The following is a 26,110-nucleotide window of genomic DNA, read 5'->3' on the forward strand; positions in this document are numbered from 1 at the left end:
AAGTCATTTTGACCCTTCATAGCACCCTGTTATGAAAGCCCCCCCCCCCCCCCCCCACCCCCCCAAAAAATTTTTTTTTTAGCTTTTTAGTAAAGTGTTCTCATTCCTTCATAATAACATTCTATACATGTTCCAAACCCTGGTCAATAAGAAACCCTTTAAGAAATAAGAAACCTGTCCTGCACATTTTAGCGTTTTCCATAATTATATCCTTAGCAGCATTTATGGAGTTGTATAGGGATTGTTAATGTGAGGAAAGCACTAAAATGTTTAGGCCATGACCAGAATTGTAGAGTAGCCTAAATTCAAAAGCTACTTCTGTACGGTATGTTGGCTATAAATCACTTCCGTATGAATGAAATGTTCTGGTGCACGTAACTAGTTACACTCAGTAACTACATACCTATGTCTGTGTTCTTCATTAGTCATCAATCATCTATAGAAAATGTGACAGTTAATTAAATCCAAATTGTTTTGCTCGCAGAATTGTTGTCTGCTCTCCAAATGTTCTATTAAACCACCCGAGTGTTCCACCCAAATGTACATACTTGAGCTGGGTTGTGCAGATGAGCACAAAAGAAGCACCATGAACATTGTTCACGTCACTGTTTAATGTTGTGACCTAAATTGGTTGCTCAACATCAAGGCCGGGTCAGGCCTGGGCTCATAGTTGCTATTGAAAAGATAATCAGAAGCTATGCTGTCCGTCTCTCCTTCATATGAGTCTGTTTGCTCAAAAGAATACAAAGAGGTCAGTATGTTTTCTTCTTCAGACTTGTCTAGTTCCAAGTTTAAAATATTCTCGATCTCCACATTTTGGTCAGTTGGTAGACTCGCGCCTGAGAATGAGGTTCTTGGTGGCAAGCCATAAGCATGATGTTCCGTCTGTGTCGGATATTCATCGGTTTCTTCCATCTTCTCAGCTGTGCTATAAAAATCAGGGACTGGAGGCACGTTCTGATCTTTTCTTCTGATTACACCATCGTTGCCCTGTGCTGAGATCCCAGAGTAGCCCTGTGATGGGATCCCAGAGTAGTGCTGAGGCGAGTTCCCATAGTAGCCCTGAGATGAGTTCCCATCCATTTCCTGATGTGCAGCCACCTGGCATACATCTGTGAACATCAATGAAATTGGAAAAATATGGAGTTCCTCAGTGTTCAGTATTTGGACAGTTCCTTCTGTAAAATGCTGTGAGGGACACAAGAAGGAACAGAGTGTAGTCAGGGTCGTATATCTTTTATTCACCCAGCTGCTCGGCAATTACAAATGCATTCTGAAAGAATTCCAGAAAGAACCTTTTTATACTAAAAGCGCTGTCATTATACACTATATACAGGATATTATTATATGTACAATAATTCTAGGAGAAATTTAGCTAACATACCAGAGGTATGTGAATGTCGCCGTTCCTAAACGCCATCACGTAGCAGTACATCCCAATCAAACCAATCACAGCAGGAATGGACAGCAGTAGAAAGACACCCACCATTACCACCCAATCTTTTCTTTCTGAAACATGAGAGAAACAAAAGATCATTAAGAAAAGATAGAGGAGAGCACCTCTGTGCTATGTATCGCAACCTAATTTATAATACAGCTGTGGAGAGAATTTTTAAGGACTTTAAGTTTGACGCCCCTTTTGTTAGACGCTATATAAGGAACGAAAACACTTGGTGTAGTCCTGGTCAACAACAGCATGGCGTATTGCAGCCCGATGTAGATTATTTTTCCAATAACAGCATTTGTAACGCCAGATGTAACGGGACTCCTGTTTTCCAAACACTTCCACTTTCAACTCATCAATCCACAGTATGTTCTCACATAAGGTTTTAGGATCATCAACGTTTGTTTTGGCAAAATTCAGATGAGCCTTAATGTTCTTCTGTGTAAGCAGTGGTTTTCACCTCACCACTCTTCCATGCATGCCGTTTTTCCCCAGTGTCTTTCTGATAGTGGAGTCATGAACAGTGACCTTTATTGATGTAAGAGAGGCCTGTAGTTCCGTTTATATTATCATTGGGTCTTTGTGACTTCCTAGATGAGTCATTGCTGTGCTCTTGGAGGAATTTCAGAAGGTTGGTCACTTCTAGAAAGGTTCACTACTGTGCCAAGTTTTTTTCCATTTGGAGATAACGGCTCTCGCTGTGGTTCTTCAGAGTCCCAGAGCCTTTGAAATAGCTTTGTAACCCTTCCCAGACTGATGTATTTCAATCACCTTCCTCCTCACCATTTCTGGAATTTCTTTCAATTTTGGCACAGTGTGTTACTCTGTAAGACCTTTTAACCAACTTCCTGGCATTGAAGAAGTTCTATTTAAGTGTTGATGTGATTGAACAGGGATCTGCAGTAATCAGGCCTTGTTACGTCTAGTCCAGCGGAACCCATTTACGAATGCAGTTTCAAAGATTTAGGGAATTTAGTAAATACTAAATATTTAGTAACATTATCATTTAAAAACTGTATTTTGTGTTTACTCCGGTTGCCTTTGTTTTATCTTAGATTTTGTTCTAATTTCTGAAACCATTTAGTATGAGATATACACAAAACCCAGAATAAATCAGAGGCAAAGATTTTTCTTTACAGCACTGTATTATGCAAAATTTATGCTTCTTAGAAGCCTAGAAATAACATAACATAACCTAACCTGAACCATTATGTTATCCTCTCTGGCTTGTAATAACTATGACAATGGGAATTCATCATACTGTTTCATCAAATAATTGCAAAATCCGTACAGATGTTAAATTTGACAGTTTTACTGACACATTACACACTTCAACACAAAAAAAAATACTGCTCATAAAACACTGCCATGAAAATCAACTTAACTGTCATTGAGTGAGAAATTTCCATGTTCATACCTCTGTGGTCTTGATGCAGAATAACACAACTGGTGGCATTGTTGTTGCGTTTGCACCTCGCTGTAAGGAAAGCAGAAGCATTGATGCAGTACTTCCCAGATGGCAGATTCACAAAGCGGGAAGACCTTGCAGTTATATTCTGTGCAATATGCTTTGGGGGGGAAAACAACACAATCTTACTCATGAAATCATGCACTCTTTAACTCTCATGCTTTATTCACCAATTAATAAATTCCTTAGATTTATATAGGGATCTCCTCAACCACCACCAGTGTGTAGCATCCACCTGGATGATGCGACGGCAGCCATAGTGCGCCGGAACACCCACCACACACCAGCTACTGGTGGAGAGGAGAGTGATGTAGCCAATTCAGGAATGGACACTCTAGTAGATTATAGTTTTGTTTGTTAAATAACAATATAAATATTAAAATAATTCTTTTTGTTACAACTAAATCATGAGCATCCACCATACTAGTCCCTTTGAGTTAGTTACTATAGTAATGATAACATATTAGAACGAGCGCACTACTATAAACCTGTCTAAATCATAGCCATGCTGTTCAAGAAAATTAACCACCATCTTCTGACCAAGCAGATTAGAATATTCAACAACGTTTGAATGGTGTATATATTACTTGTATGTGGTTCTAAGAATATCTGGATCACCAGATTGCGTCATATATTATTGATATAAGAAAAGTCGTGATGAAGAGTGTTTTACCTCTGTTGTGTTTTTAGAGGTCATTTGAAAAAGGTCAACAGAGAATTTCATCCGCACTTCCATGAGTGATTGGACTGGATGGCTGAGGTTAATCCATATGGAATTTTGTACAGTAGACACGATCATGTTTGGAGCACTCAGAAAAGCTGGAAAATACCAAGAATAACTTGGGTCATTCAAAATATGGAACATCCATCCATCCATTTTGGCTTCAACCGTGAGCAGTTTCCTAGTTCATGCTGATGAAAAGCATTCCCACAGCATAATGCTACCACCCCCATGCTTCACTGTGATCATGGTGTTGTCAGGGTGAAAAGCAGTGCTGGGATTCCGTCAAGAAATGGATTATATCACTGTATCACCATGTCTGTACAGTAGTGTTACGCATGTGTTCATACTCACTGTATTCATATGGCTGGAAGCTACGCGGCAGGAACGTCCAGTTCGACCGCTCTTCCTTCCATTCTGCCTTGACTTTCACAAAATACTCCGTCTGAATTGTCTGGTTGAGGATCAGGTAGCATTGGGTCAAGGTGATATTCGTGCAATCTCTGGTTTGATTCCATGCTGACGTGGAGCTACAAAAAAAAAAAAAAAAAAAACAGTAAGATTTTCCTTTGCATTAATATAACTTATTTTAATACAACTTCTTCGCCTTCTTGAAAATGAAAAGAATTTTTAGGATTTCCCAGACCTGTACACATTTAGATTTATTTCCAATAGAAACCTCTGCGACATCCATTACACAAACACATCAGTGCAATCAAACATTAAAGAAATGTATACAAATTTCTAACTTGTTCTAACTGTAAATGATCAGCCATGTTTGGTGACTGACATTCGATTCTTTAGTTCTAACTGCACAGGAGCTCCTCTTATGTTTCAAATGCAGCTCACAGTAGGAAAATGTTAAACTCTTTAAAAACTGTCAAATATTTAGATAGTTAGAATGAAAAGAGAGCGAATAAAAGTTTAATAAAAAAAAGGAAAATGAAATGAATACACACAAAGAAACAAACAAACCAAATTATCCATCTATTAGGAAAATGTCTGGTGGTTTCCATCACATAATGGACCTTAGTGGGAATTGGTGTGCATTTTAATTTGAATTGTATTGTCTACCCTACTGCGAAAAAATCTGAATTTCAATCATCTGTGATATCAGGTGCTCCTTCGTGCATTTGAATGTGTTCTGGTGGGGTTTTTTTTTTATGGTAGTTTAATGGAATGTGTTGTTCCTACTGGTTCCTGATGGCTTATCTAATTCTGTTTAACTGAAAAATCTCTACAGGAATCTAATGCAAACAGTTAAAGCATAGGCCAGTTAGCATGTTGTAGCATGAGGAAATGTATAAAAGATCTTAAAAAAACAAAAGAACCCTGCAAAACCCAAACTTAATCTCGTGAGGAAGCCAAGATAAACCAAGTTGTTTAGCCAGTAATGAGAATTTAATATATATATATCGTTCATTTTGTTTCTATTCATCCAGTTAGTCATAATAATGACTCAGTGCTCTTTAATAAGATCATAATCTGAAAGGAATGCTGAAACACAATGAGGCATGCTGAAATTATCAATAACAGGGTGGTGTAATTCTCTGTTTTTTTTTTTTTTTCCTCTCTCATGACGTTGATGAAACCAAAAATATGCGTGTTGTCAACAAACCGCAAAAGCCATCGGTCCTCTTTCCTTTGTTAGAAATCGGAACGTTACAAATGTCACTAGAGGGTCCTTCCGAAAATGTTCCCTCACAGAACATTTCACCATATCAACAACTGCAATTCCGTATACACGCGTTTTCAAAAACATATGTTACCCATACAAGTCCCTGTGTAGGCTAGTTGTTACTATAGAAACGATAACGTATTAGAACGACTGTATTAATACAACGTATAAACCCGTGCAGCTGTCAGAGCTTCTGTTATATAAACTTAACCAACACTTCATAACCAATCAGAATCAAGCCTAGATAGTATTTTTATTGTAAATTTGCAATTGAATTGGTTTGTAGCCTCTGAGCAAATCTAAAATGCAAACTTCAGACACCAAATCTCTCACTTGGTTTAGGTAATTGCTTTTATTTTATTTATTTATTTATTTTTATTTGAATTCACAATTTTCTAGTCCCTAGAGCAGTAGTCCTTACTTACAAATGGCTAATGTCTATAAACTTGAGGGAGTATCTGGTTCCTTTTGGGTTCCCTGGTCCGGGAAGCCATCGAGCCAATGCCTTGAAGTCCAGCAACTCCACACTCAGGTTGAGCGGAGGAGACAGAGCACCTGTCATGGCACAAAAAAAAAAAAAAAAAAACCTGTCATGCCAAAGCAATATAGCAGCAGGGTGTGAGTTAGTTTCAAGTGCTATAAAACTGTCAGCTGAGTCAATTACATTATCACCATGTACAATCCTGAAACCATGAAAACAAATTGTTTTTGCTGCATATTCATTAGATTTTGATCTAAGACTGTCCGAAAGCTACTGTTGAGCAGATCAGGTCTCAGCTGTAGTTAGCCACCTACTAGCTAACTCTCGCATATCATATCTGCATCACGTGTCAGCGTAACACGCTCAGACAAATGCGCTATCAGCACTCTTCCTTGTACATGAGCTCACAGATGACCAGACAGATAACCAACAGATTGGGTAGAGTCGCTGTACTGATCTGCTGCTCAAACGGTTTGAACGTGTTTTTTAATCTCCGTCCAATTGCCAATAACTTTAACATTTTTGATCATTTATTGTAGGCCTATTTAATGGGTTTTCAGGCAAAATGGTTGGTATTGGTCAACTCAAAACCTTCTCCATTTGCCTTGACCGAAAGAAAAACATTACAAGCGTGAAACAAGGGAAGAGGGAGGGGCTTCCAGAGAGTGTCAGTTTATTTCAGAATACAAAACACCTGCGTAAATGTTTACTGCCTCACCTGTCACCCAACACCCAATCCCCCCCTCCCTGAAACTGTTTTATGCACCACTAAGGGGTGCATCCCCACGCAGTCTGTATAATATCTCCTCATTAATGTTATATAAAGGTAATCTGTTTGAACCAAAGATTGCATGAAAACAAAAGTCCGTAAGTATTTCACATACCACATGCAAACCTTCTACCCATAGCACCTTTAACTGCTTGGATTGGATTCTGCCTCTTAGACCTAAATGAATAGATTTGTTTACATTATTACACAGCAGTCACCTGTGAGCCTGAAGAGAAGAGAAGAGACTCTCTGTCAGAGATCAGATTTTCGAGATATAGATTCGTGCAAATCTGCCGATTTTCAGATAAGGAAATTATCTCTTGTATGTAATATGTAGTCAAATTCATGCAGCATGACTAGGACAGTGTCTTTGTTTAGATTTTGAGAAAAGGAAATCATTTGGTCAAAAAGTTCTTTTAATAGATAATCAATAACGTGTGGCGTGACACGGCCCGTCATGAATCCTGAGTGGATTCTTTTCCCATAACAGCTTTCCTAATTGCCCCTAACGACTGCCCTTTGACTTCCACGAATGAGTTTCAAGTAAACAGGTTTTCTTTTGGGCACAGGGACATGTTTTAATATACTTGTCTGCAGATGTGCTAGGTAGGAATAAAGGTTGGAAAAAAAAATGCCAGCACATTCCTTTAACAACAGAGTGCGGTTGTTAAAGTAGAGTCGAGTGCGTGATTCTCGCTTTGTACCCGCAGCCTCTGGGCCAAAGTAGCGTATTTTGGACACAAATCATGTTTTGACTGGATATATTTTGGGGGAGGGAAGAAACTGCGTCAATGCCATTACCGTCTTTGGTAGTGTCAGGCTATAACTATTGCCATTCATTTACATTTGTGGCATTTTGGCAGACGCCCTTATCCAGAGTGACTTACAATTATCTCATTTATACAACTGAGCAATTGAGGGTTAAGGGCCGTGCCCAAGGGCCCAGTGGTAGCTTGGCAGTGCTGGGGATTGAACTCCTGACCTTCTGATCAGTCACCCAGAGCCTTTAACCACTGATCCACTATAAAACGTCTATCCAAGAATACCTGTTATTCTATTTTGGCACAGCATATGTGATTTTCTTGCTTTTACTGATTATGCTTGGTCTCATCTTATATGATGTCAGAGTACTGTACGGGTTTATTCATTCGGGGTGGTGGGGATCGGGGGCTTCGTTTAACCACAACCATGTTTAATTAGTAAATATTTGCAGATCACATTTGAACAACCATCATGAATAACCCTCAAAGCAAACACACTTTCTCTGTGTACTGAGCAAACCAAGTAGTCAGACAAGGAAGTGAATGTCACAACATGGCAAATGTAGTCAAATCAGTCAAGCAAGGTGTGCTTAGAATAGCACGGTGGTTTAGAGAAGGGATTAAATTTGACCAATACCTTAAGTCCAATGAAGTGTTTTAATTACTCTTTACAATACATAATTGCCCAGCTTTGATTACAGCCTGTTAGACTTTACCTTGCCCTCTACAGTAGTCATACTACTGTGGGCCACACAAAATAAGAGCACAACCTCATATGTGGCTTCTTTTCTGATGTCGGTCGTGCAACTATCTCTGCTTTATCATCAGACACTAAAGCTGATTTGGAAGTAAATGTCCAAATCAGCCTGTACGTCACAATATCAGCCGGCTAACTTCGGAATAGCATCAGGTTGTTTTTGCACAGAACATACGGTGGTTGTTGCGTTACCTTCAGACGATGCCAGATAACTCAGGAGCAGGGCTAAAAGAGCGGCTGCCGCGCACGCCATCATGTCGAGCTTCCATCGAGCCTCCGAAGACGGCTTCTGCTCTGCAAGACACATATCGTGCATCGAACATTATCATGTTTAAGCCGAACGTCAGTCGCGTCTAGAATCCTGCTCGACTTCGGAATGTCAATGCCGGTGTAAAAAGTTGGGATGAACATCTCTGAGATACATTGTTTGAGCAGCATGTCCAGGCTGGTCTGTTCTGCAAGTGGGAACAAGCCCAATGACTCTGGTTCAACCGCTCAGTCTCAAACACACACACACACACACACACACACACACACACTAGTGGTTTCAATGCGAGAATCGAGCAGATTTACACTCACCAGAAAACAAATGATCTCCAGGCTTTAAGACACATTGTGAAGAAGAAGCACACACCCTGCCGCTGTCAGCAAGAGATTCATCTGTAGGAGATCGAGTGTGCGCGTATTTGCCTGTGCACCAAGTCCCGGCTCATTCAGCACTCATGATATATGATCTCTATCTGAGGCAACCATCAATATAACCTGTCACTTTGCGTCACAAAGCATCTCACAGGAACTTTTTTATTCTCTCTCGTTAGCAAGATTGGCATTCAGGAGAAACAACAAAACAGGACCTTCCTGTCACGCAGGTGCAGCCTTACCTGTCCACATTGCACACAGCTTATACATGAAAAAGATCCGTCCTGTGCGAGGGAAGGGCAAACATCATCCAGAAAAAAAAGCATAAACAACAGCGAACACATGTGAAGGAAGAAGTCGCAGAAGCTGCAATCTTTAGAAAGAAATATTTCGTTTTATTCACTTAGAAATAGAAACTCTAGGTTAACGAGGACAATGCTAGTCATGGTCAATTCAGTTTATGCGGGCTAGCAGCCAAAAATCTGAGATGCAGAATAGATCAATTCATCAATAAATAAATCACTGTATACGGTCAGCGCGGGTTAAATTCTATGCATATGGGATAGCAGGACCACCACAGTGTAATGCATTAATACATCATGTTCTTCATAGTAATGTATTCAAATTCAACGACAGATTTCGAAAAAAAAAAAAAAAAAAAAAATCCTTTTCATAGAGTCAGCTCCAAAATTATTGGCACCCTCAGTAAAAATAAATAAATATGCATATGGGCTATTTTGAGTTTAAACCTATATAGATGCTGCATAGTTTTGTTTCAACACAACTAAAAAGCCCAGACCCCCAACACACACACACACACACACACACACACACACACACACACATACACAACCTTAAAGCCGACCCTTCCTGTAATATAACTCCTTTATATTCTGAAGTTTTTGCACATGGACGTCCCTCTTCGATTCACACCACAGTAGGGATCAAATCCTGACACTGAGATGGTCGTTGTAAAAGATTTTGTGCTGCTATAACGGATTTTTTAACAATTTTTTGTGATGATTGTTAAGTTTTAACCCCCCAGCAAAGGCAACCAGGCTTTGCTTTGAGCTGATCCTGGTACAGAATTCATGTCACTAATCTTCCCAAAACAGCTCCATGCTCCACCGCCATAGTTTACAGTATATACTGTAAAAGAGGACGTTCGTAACTCCTTACATGGTCAAACAGTTTGATTTCAGTCTCGTCTGGTCTCATCACAATACACGATTCCAACCGTAGGACGACAAATAATTTGAATTAAATGCACTTTAGGGGTGTTCAAGATTTTGCTGCGTATTTCTTCTTTTTATTTGTAGTGGAGGAACTGGTGAAACTTGTAGTAATGTGTAATGTTTATGTTATACCATCGTTTTTGCGCATTCTCTTGAAGGATGCCAATATTTCTGGAATCGACTGTATATAATAAATGCATAACTATTGGAAGCCTTTCCAGCTTATTATCTTTACTAGCCTAAACGTTCTTTTCATCACTTAATTACATTGATTCTAGGTGTTTTACTAGATTTCCAATGGTGCATAATTTAAAGGAAAAGGAGCCAGAATAAAAATAAATATGTGCAAGTGTACAATATGAGGATGTGCCGATAATTGGTTGTACAATATATTCCAATATTCAGCACAATATCGATATCATGAACACTTCAAAAGTACCCTGTACTTGTTGCCTGCATGTGGATCTCTCTAGACTTACAGTGGTTCAGTTTGCTTTGCTGCCTATTGGATAAGGTTCGCAGAAATTGTGATAATAGCATAAGTACGGAATAAACACAACGGGACGTGCGGTTCTAGGAACCAACGTCGGAAATAACAGCACGTCCTGAAGTGCTTCTTTTTTATTTTTTTATCTTCTTCTACCACAGCAGTTTGCAGATGAATGCATAATGAATCAAACGATAATGCTGCGTGTTTAAAACTGCATATGTCTTTAGTAATTAGTCGGTTTCTTCTCCGGTCATTATCCTGTCGAGGTTAGGATCAAAAAAGGTCTTTTGAGGTGGCAGACGTGTCGTAGTATGAGGAAGGGCAGCACCGACATAGAAGTGTTTCTCCGTTTGGACTCAGAATCCATTATTTCTTTCAGTTAGCCTTGAGCTGTGATGAACCAGTCATTTAGACAGACCTGAGGATACTTCTGGAACTTTCCATTTAGACATCTAGCCGACGTTCACGCCGAGGCCGACTTGCAGCTTGTCTCCTCTGTGGTTGACGAAGGCTCCCATGATTAGCGTAGCCGGAAGAGGACACAGGCGCTTCTCCAGAACACCCCCGATGATACACCTGCTGTCCAGCATACCTAACGCGAGATCATCAAGTTCGGCTTGAACATCCTCAAAGGAACATTCCATACAGACAATGATCAGTTCCTTATTCATACTAAAATGAAAGATGTTGGAGATTCTTACCTCTGAAGACCATGTTGGCTTCGGGTAAATCCATTTGGTAGCCAAAAGAGAACTTGGTCTCCTGGGTTCTAGTGCTGGCCTCAAACTCCACTCCGACCTGGATCTGGGAAGACGACTACAACTGTACTGTATGGGTTGCTAGGATTAGGGGTAAGGGGATAAGGGGTTGCTAGGATTAGGCTAACAATAGGGTTGTATACTATAGATGAAATACGACTTCGCAATTAAGCTGCCACCTATTGCATTTATGGCATGGTCTGTGATACACTATATCGCCCAAAATTTGTTTACAACTAATCATAACACTCATGTATGTTTGTTGAACATCTCAATTAAGATTTAATCCACCTTTGCTCCTAGAATAACCTCAACTCTTCTGGGAAGGCTTTCCACTAGATTTTGGGGCCGTGGCTGTGGGGATTTGTGTTCATTCAGCCACAAGAGCATTAGTAAGGTCATGCAACGATGTCTGGCGAGGAGGTCTGGGGTGCAGCCGGCGTTCCAGTTCATCCCAAAGGTGTTCAGTGGGGTTTAGGTCAGGGCTCTGTGCAGAACACTTGATTTCTTCCACTCCAATCGCGGGAAACCATGTCTTCATGGAGCTTGCTTTTTGTGTACAGGCGCATTGTCATGCTAGAACAGGTTTGGACCTTTTAGTTCCATTGAAGGGAAGTGGTAATGTTACAGCATACATATATAGACATTCTATACAATCGCGTGCTTCTACCTTTGTGGCAACAGTTTAGGGAAGAACTACATATGGGTGTGATGGCCAGGTGTGCACAAACATTTAGGCATATAGTGTATATTAAAAACATTCAGCTTAATGTGACGTGTATCATTTTGCCCATTGGTTGGATCCTGTTTCTGTTGATCCTAATTCTCGTGAGCCAATATGAAGTGGTTTAATAGAAGACTCGTTTTCATATTGGACCTACTGTGATTATCCTCAAAGGAGAAGTCATATAAATTAGAGACGACTGTACCTGCTTGTTGGCTCTATGATAATAGCTGGCATGGGCACCTCCTTTACCAGCATTCAACGTGGCGACCCAGTTGGGACCTGGAATAAAATATCGGAAAAAAATCGTAAAAAAAAAAAAATATTCCACTAGTGCTTATTTCGAAAGTTTGTACACATATATCATACTCTAGCTGAGTTACATGAACTTTAGGCACAAAAGAAGTTCAACTACAGAGTGACAGACAGAAGCTGTGAGGCACACAGAGGCAGGAGAGAGCAAGAGTAAACAGGTAAGGCGATTAATAGAAGGTGTTTGTGTATTTCTCTGTGTTTTTGTACTTCAAAATTACACCAGGTCATGTAACAAAACACACCGGACAGGACCAGTCATGACTGATCGGTTCTCTACACTGTATATTAGCTAGCTAGCTAGAGTTCAGGGCTAGTTTGTGTCAATCAGCCTCAGAGATGCGTAGATGTTCATCTGTTTTAAGCATACACATGCAGTTGATACGACCTTAATCACGTCATTTTAGCTCACTCCCACTTAGTACTGGCCTCAAACTTTTGGTCCCAACTGTTTTCTCGACCTTTTCTCCAGGTACCTAAAAGATGCTAACAGCGATATAGGCTTTGCTCCCTAACCTGAGTATTGTCCAGCGAGGGTGAGGATCCCGCCTTCTTCAGCTCGCCCTCGGTGGTAAACCAACTCTCCTCCGAGAACCAGCTGTGGAGAGACACTCTGGAGGAAGTGCGCCACCGTGATAACTGTCCCATGAGAAACAAGGGGGTAGATTTCAGACAGTGACCCAGAAAGGTAATTAGAAGGTATTTAAAGAAGAGTAAGAAATGTGAAGCGTTTCAAAGGCTCCATTTCTTATGCTACTAATTATGATTCATTTACCAGAATACTAGCTATAGCTATATGCTTTGCAACACGCACACTGTAACCATAACAATGTTCTCACCAGTACTAGCTAGTGTCAGCTAACTAGACTGAATTTATTAGATATGTCAATAATAATTAAGGAATTCAATAATCAGTGACAGGGTGGTGTGATGTGGCTACTGTTACCAGTACCAGTACCAGTGATTATTTTCCTATATGTTGTAATATAATGTTTTGTTCCTTTTATACCACAGCAATTTGACCATTATTCATGAACTCATTTTTAGCCATTTACACCGATCAGCCATAATATTATAACCACCTGCCTAATATTGTGTAGGTCCACCTTGTGCCACCAAAACAGCGCTAACCCGTCAAGGCACAGACTTCACAAGACCTCTGAAGGTGTGCTGTGGTATCTGGCACCGAGATGTTAGCAGCAGATCCTTTAAGTCCTGTAAGTTGTGAGGTGGGGCCTCCATGGATCGGACTTGTTTGTCTGGCACATCCCACAGATGAAATTTGGAGACCGAGTCAGCACCTTGAGTTCTTTGTCATGTTCCTCAAACAATTCCTGCTGAAAGAGGCCACTGCTATTAGGGAACACAGCTGCCACGAAGGGGTGTACTTGGTCTGCAACGATGTTTAGGTAGGTGGTACGTATCAAAGTAACATCCATATGAATGCCAGGACACACGGTTTCCCACTGCCTACCGGGAATACCTCACAAGACCTGCTGTTTTGGAGATGTTTTAGACCTAGTTGTCTAGGCATCACAATTTGGCCCATGTCAAAGTCGCTCAGATCCTTACACTTGCCCATTTTTACTGCTTCCAACACATCGACTTCGAGAACTGACTGTTCACTTGCTGCCTAATATATCCCCTCCCCCTCTGACAGGTTAACCCCATTGTAACGAGATAATCAACGTCATTCACTTCACCTGTCCGTGGATTTAATGTTACGGCTGATCGATGTATAGTTACATATGATGTTATGTAATGTACGTGAGACAACTTCATTCCTGTCATTGATGCAAAATGTGCATCCTAACTGGACATTGAGATTAAATCCCTTCACAGAGGTTTTCGAGAATCGCACCAGATTCTCTAAAGATGTCCGGGTTGGCCATGGTGACGGCGGCCGTGAAGTCGCTGCCTCGGTATTCGGTCTCAAACTGCCACGTGACAAACTGCGACTGCACAGTCTAAAAAACACGGTTTAATTAAAGTCACTTGAAATCATTTCAACAGATCCAACGTGATATACAACATTTGTACCACATTGGTCGACAACCTGGAATACAGCTTTGGCTCGTATTCGCTCGCTCAGGTGGAATAAAGAGTGTGCGTTCAGGCTGCCAGATGAGTCCATTTCCCCAATGAGCATGGGCGAGCCCTGTGAGCAGAGACGACACTTTATAAACATCAACTCTTATTCATTTTATCCAGCCAGGAAGCAGAGAGTAATAAGCGAAACCGTGCTTACAGTGTCTTTGCAGTCTGTGTCTGATTGTAGGTACTCGACATGGAAGCGGTACGTCGATGGAGCCACAGCGCTGATTTGAAACGTATGGCTGACCTGGAGTTTTAGGTTATGTAAGCAATCATGGGTTTGCAGCAAAAGTCCACATTTACAACGATGAAGATTTAAACTGTTGCATCTACACAAAGCATCCCTTCTTTAAAAAGGAAAAAAAAGAAGAAGAAAAAGATCAGCTTCTGGTTGTAACATATGCATGAAACAAACCTTGAAAAAGCTGCTTAGGGTTTTGTTTATGACCATTTTCACGCCTTCAACCTGCTGTGGAAACACGTCTAAACACACACACACACGGGGGGGACAGTTTGACGTCATTTCAAATGATAAGCAGTTTCAGAGCCAACTCAAGGTAATTAAAAGTAAGGAATAAAACGGTTATCAGAAAATAATCGACAACAGGCTGGTGTGACCAGCCCAAAGCTGATTATTTCCCTACACTCTCAAAAATAAAGGTTCTTTACAGCATCATAGGTTCGACAAAGAACCTTCTTCTTGTCATGAACCATTTTTCATTGCGTTAAGTTGAGCTATATGGTTCTTTGGGGGTTCAAGAAGTTATTTACTTCTAATTGGAACCGTTATTTTTAAGAGTGTAATAAAACAGTGTTTTATTCGTCTTACCACAGCCATTTTCCCCAAAGATTCGAATTGTGTGTTATTAACGAGCGTAATGTCGTACTTTCTACCCATTTATAGTTACATTTACATTACCTTTAGACCTCCATAAGTAAGTTTCGAGTAAACAGACTTTCTGTTCATCTCCGAGAACTTGATTTTTTTTAAAAATTATTATAATTGTCTGCGATAATCAGACACATGCTGCAGATATAGTTAGCAGGCAATTAGTTTATTCCTCTCATAACACCTTCTGACCAATCAGAATTGAGAATTCGTCAGCGCTGTGGCCTTCATGTGGTATTAACGTGCTTTACTGTTCCACTGACAGTTCCAGGTGGATTTGTTTCACCTTTGCAGCTCCGATGAAGGCCGTCAAAGCTGCCTGGGTTTGGAAGTCTTCCATCCCTCTTGTCCCACCTCGACAGGGGTCTGTCCTGGGGGAAAGGGGAATTCTGACGCCCAGGGCGAGATGACAAGGCCAACACGCTGCCCATGAGGAGACGCTCACTCACTTCCAGCCTGATCTGGCCAAATTATCTGTAAAAAAAATAATAATAATTTATATTGCAACATGCATGCTCCGAAAAGTGTGGATATTTATATATTAGTAGAATACATAACCAAATATTATAATACTACTAATAATAATAATTGCATTTAATCAAAAAAAAAAAAAAGATGTTTAGGAATAAAAGTGATCCATATGACTGTTCATATATGAGGTAATAACAACATTTGCACTCATTTGTACCACTTACTGTATTTGAGCATGGAACCTTTGAACACCGCCTGAACAAAATCACATTCTAACATTTATTAAATTTATTACTCATTGGCTTGGGTTTAAAAATGGAAACGAGTTCAATTTGAAAGGATGCTGAGAGATGCAGGAGGCAGTGCTCTGAAATAGAACGAAGCAAACGGGCTGTATCCCAAATGCGTTTGTTTTTCTATAACTAGTGCACTACGTAGGGCGTATCAACCTTGCCGTCATATACAATGTAGCGCACTAACGTAGAGCGCACAGAGCTTTTTAGTATTCAGCACAGATGAGCACTCCGGCGAATTGACGTCGGGTGTAACCACAAAATATTCCCGACCGGACAATCAATCACTAAACATGATTCCGGTTTGACACGAATAAATATATATGTATTTTAAACAACAATACGCTTTTCTTAATTTATACAATATTGTAGTGCCACAGAACACTGTAACGTTTTAATTGCATCATGCTAGGTTATGTTTTACAGTATAGCAGACTTTTTTTAAAAAAAAATCTCTGACGTCGGAAGCTAGGGTAGTCCCGTACATCCGGTTTCCCCGTACCTTATTATCAACATGGCGGACGAATCCATTAGGAAAGTAGTTTCTCAAATACCGCTTTTAAAAACCAATTCTGGGCCGAGAGACAAAGAGCTGTGGGTGCAAAGACTGCGAGAGGAATATTTGTCTCTAATTAAGGTAAGACACATTTGTTTATTTTATTTAAAACAGTTAGTATTGTTTAGATAAAACAATTCCAGCTTGTCACTCATACGTGTCATTTCTGCACAGGCTGAATCCCAAACTGCGCTTTACAGGATTTATAGTTCACTACAAAGTGCGCAAAGAGTGTTCAGTTATACCCAGTGTAGTGCTCATATATAGTGATTAGTGATGTGTTTGACTGTCTGTTTATAACAGGGAACTATTAGATACTTAATCTTATATAGTCTTAAAGTGTGTGTGTGAGAGAGAGATGTATGTCTCATGTGAAACGTCGCTGTATTTCCATGTGTTGCAGTATGTTGAAAACAACAAAGCAGCTGATAACGACTGGTTTCGTCTAGAATCCAATAAAGAGGGTACAAGGTAAGACATGCTCGATAAATTGTGACGTCGAATGACGTCATAAATTAACTGTTTTGCATATTGTTTCACCATGATTTTATGATCAGAGCATCACGCTGATCTGAAGACGGTTACGATGGAACATTATCGTGTTTTATTCGCATAGGAAACAATAGACTAGAACTAATGAAGTTTGAAGCGTGAAATAGAATTAAATGAATTGAGCAGGCTGTATAGAACAGAGTAGAAAATAACTAACGATTAGAGATTGAAAGGAACGAATAGGAAATTAATAGAATAGAGATTGCTCGTTTGCGTGTTGTGTCGTCACGATTATCTGAGTAGCAACGTGTTATAGGAGGAAGGGTTGTTAAGGCAGTCTGAAGACCGTTCGAAATAGAATTGAGTTTTATTAGAAGGATGTAGAATGGATTAATATGGAGTGAGTATAATCGAAAAGGATGAAAAGAGTAGAATAGATTGAAATAGAGTAGAATAACTAGACTAGTTTAATCGTAATAGAAGCTAATAGATTATATTATGAACGAGTAGAGTAGAATAAAATAAATTGAATAGGTTGAACGGAATATTGTCCAAGTAGAAAAATAACTAATGATGAGAATGAATAACTAATGAATAATTAATGTCGAATGGAATGAATAGAAAATGATGAGAGGCGTATAATAGAATAAAATAGAATGAATAGATGTCGTCACGATTATCTGAGTGTGTCATATGAGGAAGGATTGTTAAGACAGTCTGAAGACCAATACAATAGAATTCAGTTTTATTAGAATAGTTACCGAAGATAATAACTAATGAATAGTGTAGAACTGAATAAAATGGAACAAAAAAGGTTGAAAAAAAAGTAGAGTAGAATAAATAAACTGGTTTTTATCAGAAGATAATAGATTATAATTAATGAGGAGAATAGAATAAAATCCAATGAATATGAGGCATATAGAATATACAGAATGACTAAAATTAGATAGAAAAGGATGTAATGGATAGAATAAACAGAATGAATAGAATAATATCAAATTAATAAAGTAGAACGAATAGAGAAATACAAAAACGCTAGAATAGAGTTCTGTCAGAAAATATCATTTAAAATTTTTTAACATTTCTTCTAGAAAGAAGTCACCTTGGGTCATGGCACCACATCTAATTCTACAGCGTTGTACATATTTCTAGAAGAGCGTCAGTGAGGAGTCAGGAAACTGACGTGAAGGAAACAGTTACGGATGGAATAACTCAGAGGTTCTCAATCGGGGGCGCGGAGAGATGGGAAGGAGGTGCAAATTGTTTTCAAGTCAAAAAAAAAAAACACAGACAGGGCATTATTTGGGTACTTGGTGTATTTTATTGCTTTTCAAATATAATGTGCATAAATGAAAAACCCCGCATTCCCTGTCCCTCTGTATTTATTTATTGCTGGGGAGAGGCGGAGCTTAGCCTGCCTTTTATCTAGCTGTCAGTGCAGACCAGTGCTGCCAACTTAGAGACTTTTCAGACCCCTTTAGCGACTTTTTTGCACACGAAAAAGGTGCCTAGCGACAAATCTAGTGACTTTTTGGACAAACCTTAGCGACTTTCCGAATGTTCGCGGTACTGTCCTGGAAGTGTGAAGTCTTTCTTAACCGCTGCACTCACACCTCTCTCTGCGTCTGCTCGGTTCAGTGAGGGGCCGAGAGCCCGAGATTTAACAACGTCATGGATAACGAGACGCGCCCTTCGTCCCAATTTACATCATTCAAATGTGAATATTTCTAGAACGCAAGACGAATGGAATGCATCATGTTTTACATGTAAAATAGTCCACGTTATTACAGCCTAGTTCTCTTGTTCAAAGTAGTTCTAGTGTTCAGAAACGTTTTTTGATCGTTCATGTTCCGTACGTGTTCGTTATATAGTTTTATAAAAGTTATATTTTAAAAATCATAAAAGTTATGAAAAGTAATTTTTAAAAAAGTACAAAAGCAAAAAAAAAATAAAAAATCTATCAAAAACAGATTATAGATTAGGTTATATATAGACATATTTTATATAGAATAGATGATAGGGGAGGCTTTTAGTTACAGAAGGTTGAGAACCTCTGTTATGACTCATGGCAGCGTTTGGATTTGAAAAAAGCGACCTGATCTGTGTGATAAAGTTGGCGTGTCGATAAAACGAACTCTTCTTTGCAGGTGGTTTGGAAAATGCTGGTACATCCACGAACTTCTTAAGTATGAATTTGACATGGAATTCGACGTAAGTACGTTTACCTACAAATCTGCGAGCCATATAGATCCACATGTTCTTTAAAAATAGCTCCTGCTCGATGCTTTCTAAAATCCAACTCTGATTTAAGATTCCAGTCACTTATCCCGCTACGGCGCCTGAAGTGGCGATCCCTGAACTAGATGGCAAGACGGCAAAGATGTACAGGTCAGGATTTTTTTTCTTTCTTTCTTTTCTTTTACTGATTCTTCTGTTTCCTTCTTGAAGCCAAAGTGGTTTAGAGAATGACCATTTTATTTCATCCTGAAAGAGGGGGTAAGATCTGCTTGACGGATCACTTCAAACCGCTGTGGGCGAGGAACGTGCCGAAATTCGGACTGGCTCACCTGATGGCGCTGGGAGTAGGTGTCTTTATATTCGAGTTGGTTGAGATTTGAATTGATTCAGAACGGATTCGTCGTACATGTTGCGTATTTCACGTCGTGTTGTTCTTGCTCTCCTCAGCTCGGACCCTGGCTTGCCGTGGAGATCCCAGACCTCATCTCTAAGGGGATAATACAGCACAAAGAGCAGCAGGGCAGCTGAAAATTTGAAATGATGCAGAAATCAACTTCCTGTCTTAACATCCTAACCGGCTAAATGATCAGCCTGGCAATGCCACACACACAAACACACACACACACACACACACACACACACACACACACACACACGCACACACACATTGTACAACGTGACTGAAAATCCACACACGGATTGTAAAGAAAGAAAACTGTTGACCCGAATTCGGGACCAGGCTAGATTATGGACTTTTTGTAAATATAAAATGTTTTTTGTGTGTGCGTCTTCAACCCTGAATTAATGACACCAGATTAAACCAAGATAATGGCATTATAACTTGTGTTGCTCGTTATGAATTTTCCTACATTCCTAATTAATCATGTAATCATCTGAAATTGTCAGAAAGTGACACATTGGTGCAGTGCGTATCATTGCCACCTCAAAGCAATGATGTGTTACCCTCCGTGGCTCCACTCGTCAGCCAAGAAAAGGAATCTGAAGCTACAAATGGACACACAATCAAACTAGACAGTCAAAAGTAAGGAAATGTCCAGGTGACATCTCTTCAATCTTCACCTGCCCAGGTTGGTTGAATCTGCGCCCAATTGTAGCCTCGGAGTCCTGTTCTTGGCTGACGGGAGTAGAACCTGATGTGGTCCTCTGCTGTTGTAGCCCATCTGCTTCACGGTTTGACCATGGTGCGTGTTCCGAGATGCTTTTCTGCTCACCACGGATGTAAAGAGTGATTAGTTGACTTACTGTAGCCTTCCTGTCAGCTCAATCCAGTTTGACCATTCTCCTCGGACCTCTCTCGTCAACGAGGAGTTTCCGCTCACTGGATGTTCTTTGTTTTTTTTTTTGTGACATTCTGTGTAAACTCTTTGAAAATCCAAGGAGATCGGTTTCTGAAATACTCAAACCATCAAAAAACAAATCATCAACCAACCAACCATGCGAAAGTCATTGAGATCCCCCAATTCTGATGTTTGATGTGAACATTAACTGAAGCACTTGACATGTATCTGCATGGTGTTTTTTTTTTTTTTTAATGCATTGTGCTGATTGGATAATGGCATGAATGTTCAGGTGTACAGGCGTTCCTTTTAAGTACAATACCATTGGTAGCTCTTCCCTTAAAAATATAAGAAAATATGAATCATATTTTTCCAATATTGTTTTATTTAGTTCATGAAGGGAGATCAAATCCATTGCATTTAACAGTCAACACTAAAACCTGATAAATAGGAGCTCAGTTTTGGGAAAGAAAAAAAAAAAAGATTGTCGATATAAGACTAGGATTATCACTATTTCATGGCAAGATATAACAAGGCAGTGAATGGAAGAAAAATTCTCTAAAACTATTATAAAAAATATAATATTTCCATTGTCCATGTATGCAGATGTCACCTTACAAGTCATATAACTTTATATTATCCCAGAGATACACAGAACAAATGTGATGTAAACAAATTTGCATAGATATCAATATGGGTTCTAAAGGCTAATGTGCAATAGAGGTTGTGCAGTTTGAATGAACCTGAGTTCCTTCCTGGTATCTTTGTTTAAATTCACAAGAGTGAACATTTCATTGTACTTTGGCATTGTGTCTTGTGGCATTGCAGCACATGATTACGGAAGGATTTTTGAGTGAAACATCTGTCCGGTAAAACATTGAAAGTGTCCATAGATGCTTCCATAGAAAGCTCTTCTCAAGCTGTTTATTACTGTGAATTTATTCATCTTCGGTGTGACGATACTTTTGTTCGTTAAATGAAATAAAACTTTCATTTATAGCTTTGAAACGTGACTTTCCCAGTCGAAATTTCGCAGATTTTGTCCAGTGGCGAGTGGTGAGCTGGCTCGATGAAAAGAGCCGGAGGGGGTGGGGTTAAAATAACAAACAAAAAAAGTCCTTTAAGGTCATAAAGTCAAATCGAGTTGCAAGTCAAGGGGCAGATTTACGAAAGTGACTATAGATTTGTGATTCATACAATCAGAAAGTTGCATAACACAATAACTCAATAACATAATACAATAACAATAATTTCTGACAGGAAATTACCTCCGTAGTGGAACAACCTAATAGTGGCACCCAAAAAGCACAGTTTTCAGCATAACACCATATGAACATCTTCATATTTAAAAAGAGGGTGATATTAAACCACCTAAAAGACTAGGGTACTAAGACATATTCAATTATCTAATTAACAAAAGTGCTAGAATAAAATGGACAGGTTAAAAATCCACAATTCCCCCCATTCCCTAGAGATGTTTGGTTTCCCAGGTTGCTTTAAGAGGATGTGCCCTTGATAAAAAAAAAAATCATTATATGACCAGCGATGAACCAGGGTATATCCGTCAGTGTTCCTGGGATTGGCTCCGGATCCACCGAGGCCCTGACCAGGATAAAGTGCTTACTGAAGATGAATGAATGAATATATCACTATATATATTGCTATGTTGTTCTATCATCGTACTCTGGTTCGGACTTCCTAGCCCCATTGATTGCACTTGTGTTTGGTCATCAGCGTGCAGATGGTTTCCCCACAGCCCCAGCAGGTCTGAACATTATGCTCGGGAACTATTTTCCACTTGCACAGCTGGCACACTTGCGGGTTGGCGGCAGCAGCGGCGGCTTGCGGGGATTTCTGGGCGAGTAACTGTTTGAGCTCATTCAAAATGGTGGTGCTGGGTGCCAACCCGATATCGGTCACCTCAATGCGTTTGGGGTCCCACACGCAGTCTTCCTCCAGGCCACTGGGAACAGCCTTCATACCACATCTGGGTGGCACCCAGGCCGTGTCGTAGCCATTACTATGCCAGGTCTTCTGCATAGGGTGGTTATCCTTGTCAATTCTCTTGACTTTTCCACAGTCGACGCTCAGCTTCAAGACCACGCGATCGGTGACGTGGGAGTTCAGAGGGTAGCGCTCGGCTTTCTTCTGGTTGCGGCTCACGTAAACCCCAGGCCCCAACATCCCATCTTGGGACTGACGGAAGCCATGTTGGATGATATGGCGCGCTGCTTGGACATTGGTGCCGTGGTACATGGTGTAATGCCTGCCAGATTTGGCCGCTTGTTCCGCTCTGAGGTGGTGATCCTCATCGTAGTCCACTTCCCAACCATAGAAAGTGACTGACATCTTTTTTTATTATTATTATTTTCTCTGTACCAAAAGAAATAAAAGTACACTGCAATAAGCTGATAGTTTAAATTCTACAGGAGTTCAAGTCAAGTCTATTTATCATTTTCACAGTATGCCAGGACATACAGTTGTGCTCATAAATTTACATACGCCTTGCAGAATCTGCAAAATGTTGTTAATTTAAAATAAATAAATGAGATAATTAAAGGGGTCATATGATGCTTTTTAATGTTTTCTTTTTCCTATAGTGTGCAATGTATCTGTTTTTGCATGTATAAGATCTGCAAAGTTACAAAGCGCATAGTCGCCCACAAAGGAATTTATTCTAACAGACAACATTACTCCAGACCTGCCTAAAACGCCTCGATCGGAGTCCAGATATTACTTCCACGAACGTCTACATCACAGTTTGAAATATCAGCATAATGCCGCCATCATTTTTTATTATTATTTTTTTTTTTTTAACTGTATGTTTTATGTTGTCACTTCAGGACATCAAATTATGAAGAAGACAAATTAAACCATTATAACGTCGTATCTGAAAGGGTAAGAGAGTTACACAATAAAAAATTGGTTCTGATTGATCTGCTCGATCATCCGCATTTTCAGAATCTGACTCGGCCTCGAACTGATACGGTAAAACCGACGACATTATTAACTGTGTTTATAATTGCTTTAGAAGCCTTACATTTCAGACACACGCTTGAGGTTTTTGGCCAATCACAACACAATTGGTCAACTGGCCAATCAGTATGTGAAAAATAATGTTTTTTTGTTGTTGTTTTTTACATTAAAGCATGTTAACCTATTCTATTACACCCAATATACAAAAATAATGAACTTTTAAAATCATCATATGACCCCTTTAAAATTGCATTTAGTTTTTTTATTTAGTCCTGCCCTGAATAAGGTATTTCACATAACAGATCTATACATATAGTCCACAAGACACAATAATAACTGAATTTACACAAATGAACCAGTTCAAAAGTTTACGCATGCTTGATTCTTAATACAGTGTGTCATTACCTAGATGACCAACGACTGTTTTTATGTTTTGTGATAGTTTGTGATAGATTGTTCATGAGTCCCTTCTTTGTCCTGAGCAGTTAAACTGCCCACTGTTCTTCAGAGAAATCCTCCGGGTCCTGCACATTCTTTGCTTTTCCAGCATCTTCGGCATATTTGACCCATTTCTAACAGCGGCTATATGATGTTGAGATCTTTTTACACTGAGGACAACTTAGGGACTCGTACACAACTATTACAAACGGTGAAAACATTCACTGATGCTCAAGAAGGCAACACGATACATTAAGATCCAGTGAGGGGGGTGTAAACTTTTTAACAGGATGATCGGTGTAAACTGTTATTACTCTTGTCTTCTGTGAAACATGTAAGAAATTGCATGTAGCTTCTGAAGGGCTACGGAAGTCCTAAGCGGCCATGCATTATTCATTTTTTTTTCTGTTGTTTTCTCGTGATCCCGACATAATAAAAGCTGTTTTCTCATGGTATACTTTTATTGTGAGAGGGACTGGTGTTACATGCACGTTGGCATCGTCGCCATGATAAATGTAATAACTGCCAGCTGTAGAGATGGACTTTATCTCCACATTAAGAGAGAGAGGGATGTCCCCTTCTCAAGTATCAGACACTAATGTGGAAGTCATCAGTCCTGCAGGGATGATGTATTTTTCTAGGCCACGTAGAAGTTAGCATCATCCTGGTTCCCTTGACAAAAAGCCAATAGGATTTTTCTATTGGCTTTTGAATTATTGCTGAAAACAAGCTCTGTGACCAACAAAAGTTTATGATTCTTACATATTTCATTCATTAAGATAAGATTCATAAGATTTTGAAGCCTATACACTCGCCAGAAGTAAAAAGCTAATGTTGGGCTATAAACGAACTACACCACGGTCGCATGACTTCAACGTCATCACCGCTACGCTTCCGACAACTCTTTCAATCTTTATTTAAAAAAAAAACAAACAAAAAAATACAACAATAACAACAACAACAACAACAACAACAATTCAATTGGAAAATACTATAAATTAAGCGATCTACAAGTTGGAAAGTTTGAGTAGCAAGAGCGCGAGTATAAACACAACGAGGAGATTTTACTCTTCGGCGTGATGACGTTTAATGTCCGCGACAACTTCTGCAGTACCATTTAACCACTTGTTAGCAACCGTCTTTCTCAAGCTTTTTTTTTTTTTTTTTTTTTTTTTTAAATCCTGAGTGAGGTATTACTGATGTATTTTACGGCGTTGTATAAAACTTGAACATATATTCAGCTTTTTTTTGACCACAGACCTTAATTCAGACATTAAACAAACAAACAAAAAAAACATTCAAAAAACCACTTCGGAATGATGGATGTCTAGTACATATGAAAATTAAGTCGAGATCACGAGAAAACAACAGGGAAAAAAGTAATATTGCATGGCCGCTTGGGTCTTCCGTAAAGGGCAGTACTAAATAAACAAAAAATACTAATAAGATCTTTAAACAAAATAATAACAGAGGTACACTCCCGAACATACTGTGCTGACGTCAGAGGAGGCAGACAATTGTTTACGTCTGACAGGAATAAGGAAAATACAACACCGACCAACAAATTAGCACCAGAAGTACTAAACACATCATACATCATACAAACATATTTAATGTGTTTCAAGGATTTCAAGTGGGGGTTTAATTATCCAGTGAACCTTTACAGAACCTTATAAGAGTGTAGGTGAGAATAAATAAGTTCGAGACATGAGCTTCAAAAACTGAAGGAAATAATTAATTGAGAGAAAAAAAAAAACAAATCCGAACAATATACAAAACACATCCGAAAAAGTGTCAAGAAATAAGCACGACATATACACTGACCTGGTTTGAGTGCTCCTTCTCAGCAGGCATATGTGCCAGGAAACTTTCGTTTTCGTTTCATTTCAGCTCCAAAAGTGGCCTTTCCTCTTCCTGTAACTGAAAATGATACTCTTCCATATCCACTTATTTAAAGCAATAACTTTAGGAGTGTCTATTATATACTTATGTATTATAATCCATTCTAAAAACAAGAGCTACAGACAATCAAATCAGATTTGAGTAATTGCTACTACTACTACCACTTAATATTATTATTATAGGTAACAAACCCACGGCTTTGAATGGAACCTGGAAGCTGCCCCAA

At 39.4% G+C, this 26,110-nt stretch overlaps 4 protein-coding genes across 6 annotated transcripts; 1 reads left to right on the top strand and 3 right to left on the bottom strand.

Moving 5' to 3' along the window:
• Positions 1-83: 83 nt before the first annotated feature.
• crfb12 (cytokine receptor family member B12) lies at positions 84-8,903 on the bottom strand. 3 transcript variants are annotated; one of them, XM_017459835.3, is made up of 8 exons: positions 8,659-8,903; positions 8,272-8,534; positions 5,737-5,866; positions 3,988-4,163; positions 3,586-3,731; positions 2,862-3,012; positions 1,385-1,509; positions 84-1,188 (listed from the first exon to the last, which is right to left on the bottom strand). In XM_017459835.3, the coding sequence occupies exons 2-8, from the start codon at positions 8,393-8,395 to the stop codon at positions 610-612; spliced, it is 1,431 nt and encodes a 476-aa protein (XP_017315324.1). In that variant the 5' UTR covers positions 8,396-8,534; positions 8,659-8,903; the 3' UTR covers positions 84-609. The 3 variants fall into 3 exon arrangements, with proteins under 3 accessions (XP_017315324.1, XP_017315327.1, XP_017315325.1); XM_017459838.3 differs by having other exon boundaries at positions 8,272-8,368; positions 8,659-8,902; XM_017459836.3 differs by having other exon boundaries at positions 8,272-8,373; positions 8,659-8,901.
• Positions 8,904-9,116: 213 nt separating this feature from the next.
• Positions 9,117-16,328, bottom strand: si:dkey-71l1.1 (Porin3_Tom40 domain-containing protein). The gene is made up of 10 exons (XM_017459839.3): positions 15,916-16,328; positions 15,507-15,694; positions 14,747-14,814; positions 14,486-14,578; positions 14,294-14,395; positions 14,099-14,204; positions 12,754-12,876; positions 12,131-12,207; positions 11,145-11,247; positions 9,117-11,035 (listed from the first exon to the last, which is right to left on the bottom strand). Exons 2-10 carry the CDS (start codon positions 15,649-15,651, stop codon positions 10,896-10,898), a joined length of 957 nt encoding a protein of 318 aa, XP_017315328.1. The 5' UTR covers positions 15,652-15,694; positions 15,916-16,328; the 3' UTR covers positions 9,117-10,895.
• A 132-nt stretch (positions 16,329-16,460) lies between these two features.
• Positions 16,461-20,104, top strand: ufc1 (ubiquitin-fold modifier conjugating enzyme 1). Its single transcript, XM_053677092.1, has 6 exons — positions 16,461-16,621; positions 16,944-17,011; positions 19,180-19,243; positions 19,344-19,420; positions 19,524-19,614; positions 19,718-20,104. The coding sequence occupies exons 1-6, from the start codon at positions 16,499-16,501 to the stop codon at positions 19,796-19,798; spliced, it is 504 nt and encodes a 167-aa protein (XP_053533067.1). The 5' UTR covers positions 16,461-16,498; the 3' UTR covers positions 19,799-20,104.
• Positions 20,105-20,933: 829 nt separating this feature from the next.
• Positions 20,934-25,924, bottom strand: gig2p (grass carp reovirus (GCRV)-induced gene 2p). The gene is made up of 2 exons (XM_017459840.3): positions 25,807-25,924; positions 20,934-22,941 (listed from the first exon to the last, which is right to left on the bottom strand). Exon 2 carries the CDS (start codon positions 22,915-22,917, stop codon positions 22,267-22,269), a length of 651 nt encoding a protein of 216 aa, XP_017315329.1. The 5' UTR covers positions 22,918-22,941; positions 25,807-25,924; the 3' UTR covers positions 20,934-22,266.
• Between the last annotated feature and the right edge of the window lie 186 nt (positions 25,925-26,110).

This window comes from Ictalurus punctatus, chromosome 28 (assembly GCF_001660625.3).
Source record: "Ictalurus punctatus breed USDA103 chromosome 28, Coco_2.0, whole genome shotgun sequence".
Lineage (NCBI taxonomy): Eukaryota > Metazoa > Chordata > Actinopteri > Siluriformes > Ictaluridae > Ictalurus > Ictalurus punctatus.

Bases quoted from the DNA above. Each gene is read 5' to 3' on its own strand.
- crfb12 (XM_017459835.3), bottom strand. From the start codon at position 8,395: ATGCACGATATGTGTCTTGCAGAGCAGAAGCCGTCTTCGGAGGCTCGA. The intron at 1,510-2,861 runs GTATGAACATGG...CTCATGTTTCAG, and splicing joins TCTGCATCAAGACCACAGAG to AAAGAAAAGATTGGGTGGTA. The intron at 1,189-1,384 runs GTATGTTAGCTA...TGTCCCTCACAG, and splicing joins GCGACATTCACATACCTCTG to CATTTTACAGAAGGAACTGT.
- si:dkey-71l1.1 (XM_017459839.3), bottom strand. From the start codon at position 15,651: ATGGGCAGCGTGTTGGCCTTGTCATCTCGCCCTGGGCGTCAGAATTCC. The intron at 14,815-15,506 runs GTGAAACAAATC...GTGTGTGTTTAG, and splicing joins CCTTCATCGGAGCTGCAAAG to ACGTGTTTCCACAGCAGGTT. The intron at 14,579-14,746 runs GTTTGTTTCATG...CTAAAACTCCAG, and splicing joins CCCTAAGCAGCTTTTTCAAG to GTCAGCCATACGTTTCAAAT.
- ufc1 (XM_053677092.1), top strand. From the start codon at position 16,499: ATGGCGGACGAATCCATTAGGAAAGTAGTTTCTCAAATACCGCTTTTA. The intron at 16,622-16,943 runs GTAAGACACATT...CATGTGTTGCAG, and splicing joins AATATTTGTCTCTAATTAAG to TATGTTGAAAACAACAAAGC. The intron at 19,421-19,523 runs GTCAGGATTTTT...TCATCCTGAAAG, and splicing joins AAGACGGCAAAGATGTACAG to AGGGGGTAAGATCTGCTTGA.
- gig2p (XM_017459840.3), bottom strand. From the start codon at position 22,917: ATGTCAGTCACTTTCTATGGTTGGGAAGTGGACTACGATGAGGATCAC.